The 14,836-nt window shown below is 38.8% G+C and overlaps 1 protein-coding gene across 6 annotated transcripts in view; it reads left to right on the forward strand.

Annotated features, from left to right (window-relative positions):
• The window catches only part of LOC139450731 (ubiquitin carboxyl-terminal hydrolase 38-like), a 64,006-nt gene extending 49,393 nt beyond the window's left edge, over nucleotides 1-14,613 (forward strand). For all 6 annotated transcript variants that reach the window (XM_071232543.1, XM_071232537.1, XM_071232539.1 and 3 more), the window contains 7 exons: nucleotides 4,853-5,797; nucleotides 6,321-6,422; nucleotides 7,821-7,979; nucleotides 8,557-8,750; nucleotides 9,141-9,234; nucleotides 9,704-10,954; nucleotides 11,629-14,613. In XM_071232543.1, coding sequence (XP_071088644.1) covers nucleotides 4,868-5,797; nucleotides 6,321-6,422; nucleotides 7,821-7,979; nucleotides 8,557-8,750; nucleotides 9,141-9,234; nucleotides 9,704-10,954; nucleotides 11,629-11,799 — 2,901 coding nt within the window. In that variant the 5' untranslated portion in view covers nucleotides 4,853-4,867 and the 3' untranslated portion in view covers nucleotides 11,800-14,613. The remainder of the gene's footprint in view (nucleotides 1-4,852; nucleotides 5,798-6,320; nucleotides 6,423-7,820; nucleotides 7,980-8,556; nucleotides 8,751-9,140; nucleotides 9,235-9,703; nucleotides 10,955-11,628) is intronic.
• The last annotated feature ends 223 nt before the right edge of the window (nucleotides 14,614-14,836 follow it).

Below are 14,836 nucleotides of genomic sequence, written 5' to 3' on the forward strand. Positions count from 1 at the left end.
TTATTAATTAACCCTGACTTAAGAAGACATTCTTTAAAGGGCAATCAGAACATTTGGAACAAGGCATCAGTGTAATCAGAATGGGAAAAGCTGGTACTGGTAGATCAACAGACTGAAGAAATCAACTTTCCATGTCTTAGTTCTTCTTTTCTATAATTGTAATTATTCGAAATTAAGTGGGATTGAGGGATGTTTTAGGCTCGCTACTATAGTCTTTTAATCTAGGGACCTTCTTAATTTTAAGCTTTTAATGTTGGGGTCATGACAAGGATCCCTTGACTTTTATCCTTAATTTTGAATACTGATAATGAAGCCTTTCCTTACTTTAAAAGACCCCTGAAACATTTCTGAATTAACATGAGCTTTTAAGGTATTTGAGCTCGGTAATCCTGTGTGTAGCCTTGGACCAGTAGGACTGGTTGTGGCGAAGACCTTGACATGCAATCTGTAGAAAGCCCTGGAGCTATAACGTGGGGGTTGATGTAACCGATATGACCAATGTACATCAGCCATTAGGGTTTACACTGGTCACCTCGCAGGTCATCTGGACACACATCTGTATTGTTAGATTTTGTGATTTACAATACAACCACTGCCTCAGGGTTTAATCCGTCATCTGATACCAGTACTTGATGTGCATCCTACATGATGTGTGGAGAAAGATTTTATATCTCAGAATCTCAGTTGCTGCAACAGTAAACCCTTTCATGTATAGTATATTCAAAAGTTTTTGAAAAATACAAAATAGAATTAGGCCTATGGGGAGGGAACATGATCATGCAGTATGACGTAGTAATGTATAAAATCGGATGCGGGTTGTATGAAACCTGGTGTTTATACTGTATATTCCAATTCATCCTTGGGCACTTACCGTAGCCCAGTTAGTTGGAATGATAATGGACTACAGTTTTAATTCTCCACATGGTTGAGTTGTGATGTCCTTGTAATATCACTGTGGAATATGTCCCTCTGAGTAAAAACCTAGAATGTATAAAGAAGGTGTGTAATGCATTACAAACAGTAATAAGCATCTTTGTAAATAAGTACTTTTTGAAAAGAAAGAAATATCTTTTCTTCTTTGATGGTGTCCTTGTAAGAGTTGTGATGTCCTTGTAATATCACTCTGGAATATCTTCACTTGGAGTAAATACCTAGAATGTATAAAGGTGTGTACTGCATTACAAACAGTCAACACATGCATTAAGCATCTTTGTAAATAAGTACTTTTTGAAAAGTAACAAAACATTTATCTTCTTTGATGGTGTCTATGGAGTAGTCTGTTGAAAGGTATTTGAACACTTTACCCATCACACCTAGCAAAGTATACCCAACATGCACAGTACATTTTGAACCAGTGTTGATTGTTTGTAAGTATCCAACAAACTGTCAAAGGTGTTGAAAAGGCCTGTCTATGTTAAAGTGGTTGTTTTGTACTCAGTTGTCGCTTAATGAAAACAGTAATTGCAGCCTCCCTCAAACAAGAACATCAAGTGAATTATCAGGTCAGATTGTTTAATGTCAGAATAATTAAATGGCAACCAGTTGGGCCATGTTTTGTTGAACCTGTCAACCCTCCTATTGTGCTCGCACTAATACCTCTAACCTTCTCTCAAGGATTTCTTTACAAGGAACACATTGATAATCGTCTCTATTGAATACATTGCCACACAAAGGTTATGTCAGTGATGGTTGGCCAGTGAGTTGTATTGAGCATTGTGTGCGACTCCATGGATGACCAGGGCACCTGCTGTGTTCCCCACGGCATGGGGAGAGGTGTTACTCTGGTGGACCTGAAAATAATCTTAAGCTTTGTATGAAGTTTTATTGAATAAAACATGTTACCCTGCATCATTGTTTACCCCTCGCAAGAGCCAGCTTCAAGATCATTGGGACCTCATGAATATATGTAACAAGGATGAGATTCAATCTTCTTGGTCCAGTTCTGCATTGGCATGACCTTCCAGCGATAGATTTTGCTAGAGATGTATGTGTAAGGACATTTTAAGTAGGACATTTTTCTAGGGCATTATCATTTGAAAAAAGGCTTATAGGACATTTTGGAGGACAATCCATCAATGTTCTTTAAAAAGAACCAATCTTTATTTGTTTGTTTGTTGTTTAATGCTTTACTCAGCAATATTCCAGCTGTATGATGGCGGTCTGTAAAAAATCGGGTCTGCACCAGACAATCCAGTGATTGACATCATGATCATCGATCCACACAATTTGGATTTGATGACATGCATCAACCAAGTCAGCAAACCTGACCAACGGATCCCATCAGTCACCTCTTACGACAAGCATAGTCGCCTCTCACGACAAGCATGCATTGCTTCAAGACCCAGTTTAACCTGGATCTTCACGGGTTGAACCAATCTGAAACCTGAGACTTCTTGTCTTGGTACAATGGAGATCGTAAGTGTAAAGTGTCATCTGATTCAAGACTGACTCCTGGATATATTTTCAAAAATAGCTGTGCAATCTATGATTCATCCTTTATAGGACAAAAAGGTTGTTCCTTGCTTTTAGTAGGGATGAGATACTCTCTATCTTGTGTATGATTAACAATGATTATTGTTCATTGCAATAATCTAGGAAATAAAGACATGGAACATTTCTGTGAAAACAATTCTTTCTTCAAGATGTTGAAAGACCCATGTGAATTATATTTATTTAAGCTTTCAATGATAATTTTGTTGTATGATTTTACATAGCTACCTGAATCATACATTTACTATATTCCCTGTTGTAAGTCAACATTAAGCAACAACTCCTACATAGTATAAGCCCCTCCTTAGCTGTGAACTGCAGCTTAGTAACAGGACCACAAAGGCCAAAGCCTAGCAGCCTGATGATATCGGTTTGAATTCATAAAAGTATTTATGGCTGTTAAGACATAAAACCTGTGTGAACTGCTAGACAAAGATTAATCCCTGATATGCCGGAGGGCATACCTGAAATAAGTATAGTTACTGTGTGACCGTCACCACCTTGGTCCAGGCCCACCACAAACTGCTACAGAATAACTTGACAGTCCCTCTTTACAAGTTTGATTGACATAAGTCCCAGAATGTCAAACAGAAGTATCTTATCAAAAGACTTGCGGTACCCACCTTTAGGTTTCTCATAATTGTAGTATAGTTCTTGTACAATTAATCTCTCATTGGTAAACATTTACAAACTATTTCATTGTATTTAACCAGATGCACAAATACTTGCTGTACAGCACTTGTACAATTTAAACTTTTATTGGTAAATATTTACAAACTATTTCATTGTATTTAAACCAGATACACAAATACTTGCTGTACAGCACTTGTACAATTAATCTCTCATTGGTAAACATTTACAAACTATTTCATTGTATTTAAACCAGATACACAAATACTTGCTGTACAACACTTGTACAATTAAACTTTTATTGGTAAATATTTATAAACTATTTCATTCAATTAAAACCAGATACATGTGTGATGTATATTCATGTTCAAGCCAGCACCATTAAATAAGACACCTCTCCACTGCTACTGGATGTGGAGGTATTTAGGCTGAAGTTACCAGATAACTTGTCATTGTGGGCCGGCAACACTGGACTCCATGCTGTGTATACAGTCAGCTGACCTGAAATGCTTCCTACGTCTGACAACTCGACATAATCCATCCCTGAATCAAGATCTTTACTTTAACTCAGGTCATTAACAAAATTAATGTTCCTATGTCAGCAAAGAAGTAATTAATATAGCAGGTTATCAGTGCTGAATTGTCTGCATTGTTTGTAAAAGTAGAGCAGTCACCCCAAGCTGGAGCTAGTTGTGTGGATAGTACTATCATTACCCTGGGTATTGTATGTCCATGCTTTGGCAGAAGTTTAGTGTTATACAATGGAAAGATCCAGGCTAGAATGTAGGTGAAGGGGTTGGTTGACTGCATTACTGAAGGGTCAAATCTACAGTCTTTGCTCGAATTCCTAGTCAAATATGCATGACTGTCACTCTAACTGAAAGATTATGCATGATAAGTTGCCATACATGACCCAGAGCTCCGTCAAATTGTACTGTTATATGACAGTTCAAAAGGTTAGAAGTATAAAGAACATGGCCGAATAATAAAGTGCTGGCCATTCAGTGATAAATATGATATGAATTGTCCATTGTGACCTCATTATATTGTGTTTTGCGCTGTTACCCATGAACACTGACTGTGTGATGTTTGCTTAATGGCTTTTGTAAGGCAAACAATGAGTAGTTTTTTAATTGTGACTATGTCATGTTTAATCATGCAAGCAATAGTAACTCCAGAGTTAACTCCCTTTTTGATTACGTGCATCATAGTAAATTAGGGAGAAAGTCAAGGTATTTGGTCATAATCCTAAAGATGAATGTTAAGAGGTGCATAGATTAAGACCCTTCAGCAAAAGTGCCCAAAGGCCCCGATACTGCTTTGAGTCCTTGCACTTGCATGAACCATGTAACTGACAGGTCTTGATGAAATGTTTCAGTGAGTTATATCAGAGTACTTTATAGTAAAGCAGGGACATAATTTTAAGCAGCTACTTGAGGCCACATGAATTAATATGTCATGACATAACATGTGTATTGTCATGTACATACATACTCACTGATAATGTTTGTTGCATAGTGCTTCATATTCAGCATTGCAAAACAAGAGTTTTATGTTTTATCAGGTGGTGTGACTGTGTTCTGTATTGTGTGTTTAGTGTGCATAGCGTCATTTATATTCTGAAAACAGGAGCGATTTTCAATATTTATAAGAAATACAAATACACATGCCATGAATGTTCTGTGATGATCTAAAGAGATGATATGTTCTGATGTATTCTTGTTGTTTTCAGCATGACCTTGACAACATGGACCGAATTCTTCAAGGAATCATCTCGTCCAACCATCCTGAGCCGATGAAGAAACAGCTCATCGATGCTGTGGCAGTGAAGGGACAGAAGCAGGCTCCAAGCGTCATCTCCTGTGTGCTGGAGTTGGCAGCAGGATGGACCCTCAATGGAGAGTCAGAACTGGTGGTTACATCTGGCTTCAAGGTCTACATTGAATGGGCAAAGACCAACATGGCATCAGCTGAATCATTCTTCAACAGGGAATATCTCGTCAACCTCCTGTCGGGCAAGTACAGAAATGAGGCCAATGTGCCTATTCTGCTTCATGAAAACATGAGGCTGCTGAAAGACACTGCAACGGCTCAGGCACATTACAAGGTCATAGAAGCTAAGGCCATCAGCTATGTGCAGGAACACACAGACTTGAAATGTCTGAATAACTTTATTGTGTTTCTAGAAGACTTCAAGGAATGCATCCCGAAGGGGGACTTCACCAGTAAGTTCTGTGTCACCATCCTTCATGCAATGAGTATGGCAACCATACCAGAAACAGCCCCAGAGATGATCACGTTTGTGAAAGATGCAACACGAATTGGTAATTTCTTGCATCACATCTGGTCCCAGAACAATAAGGACTGCATCATGGACTCTCTGAGGACCATCTTCAACATCATATCAACACCTGACGACTTGGACCCCTGCTTCTGCCTTGGCGCGGTCGTCAGCTTCATCCCACTTGACATGGCCAGCTCGGTGGTGAAGAATGCCATCAGTGATCCAATCATTGATGACTTCAGTATGACATCTGCTGTGCAGAGGATGATTGACTGGCTCACCTGGCCAACAGTCAGGAACATCGACCAGTGGGTCATCATGTTCCTCAAAGAGTTGGCAGCTGCTAAAAAGTACACCATTCTGATAACAGTCACAGACAACAAGGTGGAACAGGTGAGTTGGCAGTGTCTCTGAGGAAGGTCTTCCTGGAGATTCCCTTGCACAATTGGTCCCAATGGTTTTGTCCTTACCACGAGGTAGCGATTTTCCTAGAGCATAATGTCTTCAGGACATTTTCATGATTTTTGCATACTTTGATAGGACACTGATCATTATCAATTTTGAACAAATCTTTTGGACATTGTGCATGTCAATCAGTTAGTGTCCCAGAAAACGAACCGATCTGAAGCCCTGTAAGACTCAGTTGAATATCTTTTTGGAAAACATGTCTGTGACCTTTGTGTATCATACGTTGACTACCAGTAAAGATGCTGTCTGTGACATGGCCTCATCAAAAAGCTGAAGAAATATGATGTAACCTTTTGAATATATTGATAATTTTTATCATAGTTTTGAAAAGGAATGTCATCTTTGAATATGATAATGTTCTTGTACAATTCATGTATATTTGAAGAAAAGTTGACTTTGGCTGAAGCTCTGATAAGCATTCTCTAAGTTGTATATGTTTGTGCTGCAGGTTGCCGAGAAGCTTCAATATGTTCCCCTCAGAGAGGCCAGCTTCAACATCCTGGCTCACATGCTGCTCAGTTTCCAGCATGCTCCAGAACCCTTCCACAAGGTAACATTACAGTTTCATTATGACATCATACAAGCAGGTCATTCAAGTTATCCCAACTTCTTTCAGTGGCATTTAGAAGTTGGAGTGATGAAGTAAGACGAGTTCTATGGATGAACAACTTCTTTATTACAATTAGTGCGACATTTCGGTGTAGATCCTAACACCTTAACACCTTAACACCTAACACTCTTAAATTTGGATAACTTGAAGTAAGACGAGTTCTATGGATGAACAACTTCTTTATTACAATTAGTGCGACATTTCGGTGTAGATCCTAACACCTTTGTGTTAGGATCTACACCGAAATGTCGCACTAATTGTAATAAAGAAGTTGTTCATCCATAGAAATCGTCTTCCTTCAAGTTATCCAAATTTAAGAGACAATTTGTGTGGCCCAGTGGCATGTAATTTGATGTGCAATTGTGTCTCATAGCTGTAGTTTGAGGTTCAACTGAGAGTTGTATTGAATCCCAGAATTGGTTTGTCAGCATCTTACCATCAACAACCAGGTCCTCTGTCATTAAGCTGTTCAACGTGGCATGAAACTCAGCTCACTGAGTGATCCTAGAAACAAACTCTTTTTACTCACTAGTCTTTATGATGCATATACAGTTAACGAGGGTTATAATGAACTCAGGGGACCATTAAGGTTAGTGTGTTATGACTGTAGTTCATTATAAGCATATATACAGCATATACACAGCAAATGGCCGTCAGATTGTTATGAGCATGTTCCTTAGCATAGTTTACGATAAAGGGAAACCTTCAAAATATATGTATTTTTTACTAGTCCTATGGATACGTTAAGTCATTAAGACTTTATCTAGGACTAGTGCCAGGTCTTTCCAACACTGGGAAGCCTTATTGTCATCATCTGAAGATGTTATGAATGATAATTATTTAATTTGTATATATTCAGATACAATTCTTTGACTCATGTGACATCCATGCCCACGGACTATGTCAGTATCAGCCATATCCAACATTGCAGACAATGTTATTCCTGGTGAAATTGTTTGTGTTTAAAAATGTCCAAGTTAATGTTATAGAGTAATGTACTTATGTAGGAAGACATTCACCAAAGTGATTGTCCAGAAGGTGGGTTCATCCCATGACCCTGATGACTGCTATAGTAGTTGGTTGGTTTGTTGTTTAACGCCGCACTCAGCAATGTTCCAGCTATATGACGGCGGTCTGTAAATAATTGAGTCTGGGCCAGACAATCCAGTGATTATTATCATGAGCATTGATCCACACAATTGGGATCGATGACATGCATCAACCAAGTCAGCGAGTCTGACCACCAGATCCAGTTAGTCGCCTCTTACGACAAGCATAGTCGCCTTTTACGGGACTGCTATAGTAAGAGATCCTGAATGTTGTGTTGGTGTGTTGCAGATCCTACCCATGATGCCCCAGATTCTGCAGTCCATGAAGCAGGACATCAGTCCTGACAGTCAGCACTTCTTCATCCGCACAGTGGAGCTCCTCCACACCCTGATGCAGCTGCATGCTGGCTTCCCTGACCTCTACGACCCAATCCTTGACGCTGTGAAGGTAGACATTTTTGTTCGAACAATTTATTGATGTTTACTGTTTAAGGAAAATCTCATTTCCAGACTCACAGGTTTATAGTGAAAATGTCAGACAGACAGATTTATTCAGTATAACGGCCAAAGGCCCATAATACAGTCATTAAATATAATTTACAGACACATGGTTATTTTGGTTTACAGTTTGTGGATATTTTAGAACACAGTTGTACAAGTTATGACAGGTTAAACTTTGCAGTATGGTTACCTACATTAACATTATTCACTAAACCCTCAAAAGAGAGGCTTTACATGGGTCTATGTGAGAAAATCAGAAATCCTTATGCAATTTACTTACCACTAGTGCATGTTTCATGAATAGATACAATTGTTGCCAAATTGATGGTGCAGTGACTTTTTAACAAGGATCATGATTTAGTAATCATAGTAAAACAGTCTTAAAAACTTGTATACTTTAATACTGTGAGCATCACTCAAGCAATCGGGGTATTAGAATGTGACATCTGTGGACCCTCACCTCCTTGATATCCACCACCAATGTCAGTGATGCAGTTGGTGATTGTATGATTGCTGTATCCCAGGGTTACCCCAAGCCATCAGGTGAAGCTGTGCGCATCATTCTAGAGGAGAAAAGATGGAGCACCTATGGTGTCAGCGGACTCAGCCCCTCTCTCAAGATATCCGAACGATCGGACACGGGCAAGACCGGCCTGTTCAACCTCGGCAACACCTGCTACATGAACAGCATCCTTCAGGCTCTCTACATCAGTGATGAGTGAGTATTGTGGAACACTAGACTGTCAAGCATAGTTAAATACAGACTCAAATCGTCACAGAGAATTTGTGGATTTGCTTTAAGACTCTTATTGCAATGTCAGCTTGAAATTGTTGGAAAGAAAACAAAGATATGAGTGAGACACATTTTGAATAAGATGAGGATAGTCATGGTCAGGCTGTCAGGCAAAGTAAAATAGAGGACTACATGTTTTCACACACAGTGTAGTTATGTAACATGAACCACTAACTGTAATTGAGCTGTGGACTAGTTGATAGATAACTGATGGTGTGGGGACAAGAGGACACTTAACCAGATTCACTTGTTAAATGATATTTGAAGAATTTTCTGTAACTACCAGCCAGTGATGCCAGTATTTATGTGTTGCAGATTTCGCCAGCATGTGTTGAGTCACACCTTGGGTCTAGGGGAAACTCTGATGGGCAAACTCCAGGAAGTGTTTGCCTTCCTCTCTCTGTCTCAGGTCTGTAATCACATCAAACTTTGTAGTCCTTATATCGAGAATTAGGATAACAATCAGTTATTCATCAATGTTTTCCTGATATTTGTTGTATTTGCCGAAGGTTAAATGATGAAATCATTAGATGAAAGTGAATCACTTCCTTGTTTCTCGAGGATGGGCATCCCTGGTGTCCCCTGGCATGATCTTGCAGGAATATTGCTAAAAGCTGCCTAAACCCATACTTACTCTTGGGTCCTTCTCGACTAAGACTTCATAACTTGCAAATGCTAAATAAGCACCTTGTTACCAGTACATTTCTCAGCATATTTTCATGTTGTGTGAGTCTGAAGACTATGTTTAGTCGTAGGACAGAGACAGTGCTGTAAAATGGGTCAGGTTACTGATGTACCATCAGAGCTTTATCGGGTGCCCAGGAGCCGGGATTGCACTAATGCATGTACTGTTGTTGACATGTGCTTCTTCCTTCCAGCGGCCAGCCTATGCCCCAATGCATTTCCTGCAGGCGTCCAGGCCTCCATGGTTCACACCTGGCTTCCAGCAGGACTGCTCCGAGTTCCTCAAGTTCCTCCTGGACCAGCTGCACGAGCAGCAGCTGAAGATCAACACCATGAAGATCCGGAAGAAGGAGGATAAGATGTCCACACTCAGCAAGAAGTTCAGCCGCAAATCACAGAAGGTCAAGGAGGCGGCTGAAGAAAAGGAAATAGATCCTACATTAGTGCAGAATATCTTCGGTGGAAATATGTGCACCACATTTAAGTGTCTGAACTGTAAGAATGAGTCGAGTCGGACTGAGAGTTTCACCGACATACCTCTGGCTTTCCCTGAATATCCCCAAGCAAAACAGAAATCTCTGGCGGGAGGAAATTCAGCCGATGCTCGTCTTGATAAAGATATGATACGAGGAGAGCCAGAGGTTGAATCCACATCCTCAGATGGAAGTCCAACAAATGGTCAGCAAGCTGGCCTGGATCTGTCCGATCTGATCGATCACTACCTTCAGCCAGAGAAGCTGATTGGGGACAATAAATATTTCTGTGAGAAATGCAGAGGTCTGCAAGAAGGTGAGAGAAGCCTAAGGATCACAAAATCCCCTGAGAACCTTATATTAACACTGCTCCGTTTCTCATATGATGCCAAACTCCAGTCTCGGTCAAAAATATTCCGTGAAGTGAGATACCCAAAGACAATTGCTTTACCAATAGATAACTGTTGCGACTCGGACGGCAGTCCTTATCCTCAGCAGACAAAACGACAATGCACGCTGCCAACAGTTATTGAGCAGAAGCTTTGCGGGAACAGGAAGACAGGGCATATGGCAATCTATGGATTAACAGCAGTCATTGTCCATTCAGGGACATCATCAGAATGTGGACATTATTACTGCTACGGCAGACATTCCCCCCTGAAGAGCATGGACACAGTGTGTGATGAGGTTCAGCTAGCAGGTGGTGAAGGGGATATTGACTTTATGCATGAGAAATGGTACCTGTGTAACGATAGCCGGGTGTCTTATGCCAACTACAGCACTTTCAGTACTGTGTCAAAGCGCTTCATGAAGGACACACCTTATGTGCTGATGTACCGTCGCATCGACATGGACGCTTCCAGCACCCAGGAGAGAGACCCTGACCTGGCCCTCAGTCCATTGCAGCTGGACCCTCCCATCAGACAGGACTTGAGAATGTCTGTCTCCAAGGATAACCAGGCATATCTCCAGGTTGGAGTCACAATTTAATTTTAAGGCTTTATGATGCCATTGGCATTGATTTTTAGGTGTTTTTCTGTACATATCTTTCATACAGTGAAACTGTTTTTCGAGACTCCTTTAATGCCATATTGATAATTTGTTTGGGGAATATGTATTTAAGGCATTGTTGCAACAAAGCCATGATTCATCAATCCAGAATCTTTTTAATCTGGTCAAACATCAGTCACTGTACTCTGTTCTTAGATAACCAACCATCTGTACACTTTCTGTTGAAGAAGTAGATGTAATCATGTAACTTTAATTGCCAATTTGCCTGCTATATGGCCAAGCATTTGACATACACTACACAAAAGAAATTAAAAAACACCAAATGTTTTCATATTACTATAGTTTAAAGATGTCATGGCCATGACAGATTAACTAAAGTCATATGAAAAAGTCAGGTCTTCTTAAACTTCTTTTGAGTAGTATATATTTAAATACAAATGGGTGATGTCTATGGTGAGTGTTATTGAAAATAAAGCTCGTTTAAAGGTGTCAGTGGGGAGGTGTCAGAATCCAGGGGAGGCATGTTTCATTGATGAGTTGTTAATAGAGATTTCCGGGTGTCCATGTTAGCCCCATTGATATTGATGTGTAATCCACAATGACTTCAGTTCTTCCTTGTTTGTTTGTTTGTACAGGAGCAAGAGACGGCAGCAAAAGCAAAGCAGGCAAAGCGCGACCGCACAAGCTCCACCAGTTCCGTCACTTTGTACAACTGGAACAATGATGACCAGGATCCCCCAGATAACTGTGGAGGTGGCGGAGGCTTCAGCAGTTTAGATACATCAGGATCAAGATTTGTCTTCTAATGTCTTCTTGGATGACTGTCTCTTCCCTGTTTAATAAAGAGACTTTGGGAACTGTCAGACTTGGCTGTCTTGATGTGTCATATCAGCAAGTGCTCTAGGATGGAGTAACATGCTACGTTTGCTGCCCAGTAGGACATAGAAGAAGGGGAATACTAAGATCTTCGAAAATAAGTTCTTCCGTGTATTGACAGTGTCAGTCAGCCCTGAACAATGTAGATGTGTGAATCCTAAGATCTTAGCAACAAGGTCTTCCCTGTGTGGACAATGCCAAGCCGTGCCTACTTGTGTATCAAGAATAGTGCATCTTTTCTTACTTGACTCTGACGCCAATACAGGATCGTGCTATGAACACTTTGAACACAGGTGCAAATAACAGATCACCACATGGTGTGTATGCCTGACTTCCACTATGAACTGATGTGAATTCTTAGGAAGGTGTTGCAATAGTAGTTCCAGAGTTTTTATGTTTCAGGAGTTTATTTCTTGAGCAATTTTAATTGTATGTTATGATTTGGAAAGTTTTTGTACTTCAATGTTTTAGTTCATAAATATGCAAAGAATTGTTTCAGATGTGCACAATTATTGTAGTTTCTTGGTCAGTGATAAGTGAAGATATTGATGGAACCGATTGATATGATTACATGAGATTATTATCCCCAAAACCTTGTGATAGATGGTGTGTACACAAGATGTCTATACGTTGTTTTGTTGTGAAGTATTCACCAGATTGCTCAAATTCATATTCTAGTTGCCAGTGTTTTAAATGAATTTTGGCTTGCGTGTTATTTAAGAATAATGTTTATGGGAAGTTATACCAGAATGTAAATCTGTCTCATGAAATTTGCTGAGTGTACAAGTAAGAATGTTACTGAACATTAAGTGGTCTCTCTGGATTCTTTGAATTAGCCTCAGACTGACATATATTTTGTCATATTAGCCCTGATAGTATGAACCAGTTAAAGCTTCTTATTTTATTTTGTTCAAATTAAGTTTGCAAGGTTTGTTTTGTTCAAATTAAGACTATTTTTTAATAGAATTTTTGTACATTTTCTTTTGGGGATGGGATCTCTTTTGTTTATATGGACATAATGGATCTCAGAATTATCAGAAAAAGGTGCCGATCGAATAATTGCAAGAACCTCTTGCATCAAACAGCTAATTTTGATGTCATTTCTCCCCTTTACATAACAAATATTTTAGCTAACTTTCCACTTTTGTATGAAATAATCTTAATCAACCTTTGGTCACATCTGTTGTCTGATTATTGTATATATGCAATATCTCATATATTTGTATTCATATAATTCACATTTAATTCTTGATAAGATAAGATGTCTTAGGGGTATTTGATGACAGGGTAAAATTATTATAACGGCTGTTTATGAAAATATGATTTGAGAAGCCTGAACTGATATTAAGTACTAAGATGACTGAATTATGATACCTTATGCATCTGTGATAATTTATTTACAGATATTTCTCTTTTTCAAATGGACACCATATGATGATTGGACTTACATGTACATAACTTTTAATATAATGGTTGTCTTGCAGACTTTATCTCATGATCTCAAAACTGTTACCATAGGTTTTTAGACTGATTATGCAATTACATTCGGTTGTACATTGTGTGTGATTTCCCTGCAAATATGGCATCTACCAAACTATCTGCCCAGATGCTAGGTTAGTATCTTAACTGTGGGTAATTTTAAAACTTTTACTGAAAATACATTAGATCACCTTGCATGTTAGGAATGATTATATACATTAGATACTATTATTTACAGTCCATTATATAGCTGGAATATTGACCTAAATGTACAAAGTAGCAGTGATGGGGAGGGGCTGGTATTTTTGTTTGTTAGAGGATATTTGTTTGGACACTGATTCTAAACATACAATTTCTAATCTTTATTGTTTGTGAAAGTTGGGAGTCAAAAAGTTCAAAAGATTTCACAACACATTTTCCTTTTTAGTAAATCCAGCATATTCAGTGAAGAAATTATGTTTGGGGGCAACACCTGACCCCAAAATGTTCCATTTTATATCTGGAACAAATGTGTCTTTAAACAAAAATTCACAGGCCCCATCAGAATTTCAAGGGTCAGTTCCAAGTACAAGACTGCAGTAGTGGATGACCCAACTACAGCCTGTATCCCCTCCTTGTATCAATATAACCTGCTCATATCACTCATGTAAGCTAAGAACCATGTAAAGTGTACACATGTATTGTCCAATGCATAACCAGACAAGGGGCAACATATAGTTCACAGACAGATAGTCTCAGATCGGAGAGTTAACATTTGTATTTAACTGATTACAATAAATGCAGACATAGTTGGGTTGTTTGTTGCATGATTTAATAAAGGGCATTTCTGACACATAGTGTTATATGGAAGTATTTCTAAACTGGATTGTTTTCAATAAATGTTATGATTTTAAGAAAGGGATGATGGATATTGCTTACCGTGAAATTCGGCAATTTTTTCCCCCTCAAACTTGTGCCAATAACAATATTATTTGATTGTTTGTATAATTTGATAACAAAAGTGATAAAACAATTGTTACGAATTCCTTTTATTTTCATAAATATGTATTGCAAACAGTTCCAACCTAATGCCAATATAAATCTTGCATATAAGATTCCATGATAACTTTAAATGGGTAAATATATGATTAAGCAGGTACACTATATGTTACAAATACATGTAGTTCAGACATGTTGCTGATAACAGACTTAAAATATGCAACCAATGTAAGAGAAAAGTAAATCAGTTACATGATTGTGCATTACTGAGAATAAAGAGAATACTAAATTTTTGTTTGTTTCTCTATTATTTGTTAAAGCATTTGGAGAAGCATCTACCTGACAGCTCTGAAAATAATCAAGCGTTTTTGTTGTGCTGTGGGAAGACGGTAAGCTTACGAGAGTTGCTTCCCTTTCACATTTTTGTGACACAAACTAGACCCATCCAAAGAGGACATTGGCACGCTGGTTTACATCATCAGTACTTCATGGGTTTCTATACACTACATT

This window comes from Haliotis cracherodii, unplaced genomic scaffold, assembly GCF_022045235.1.
Source record: "Haliotis cracherodii isolate W230 unplaced genomic scaffold, xgHalCrac1.p SCAF_8, whole genome shotgun sequence".
Lineage (NCBI taxonomy): Eukaryota > Metazoa > Mollusca > Gastropoda > Lepetellida > Haliotidae > Haliotis > Haliotis cracherodii.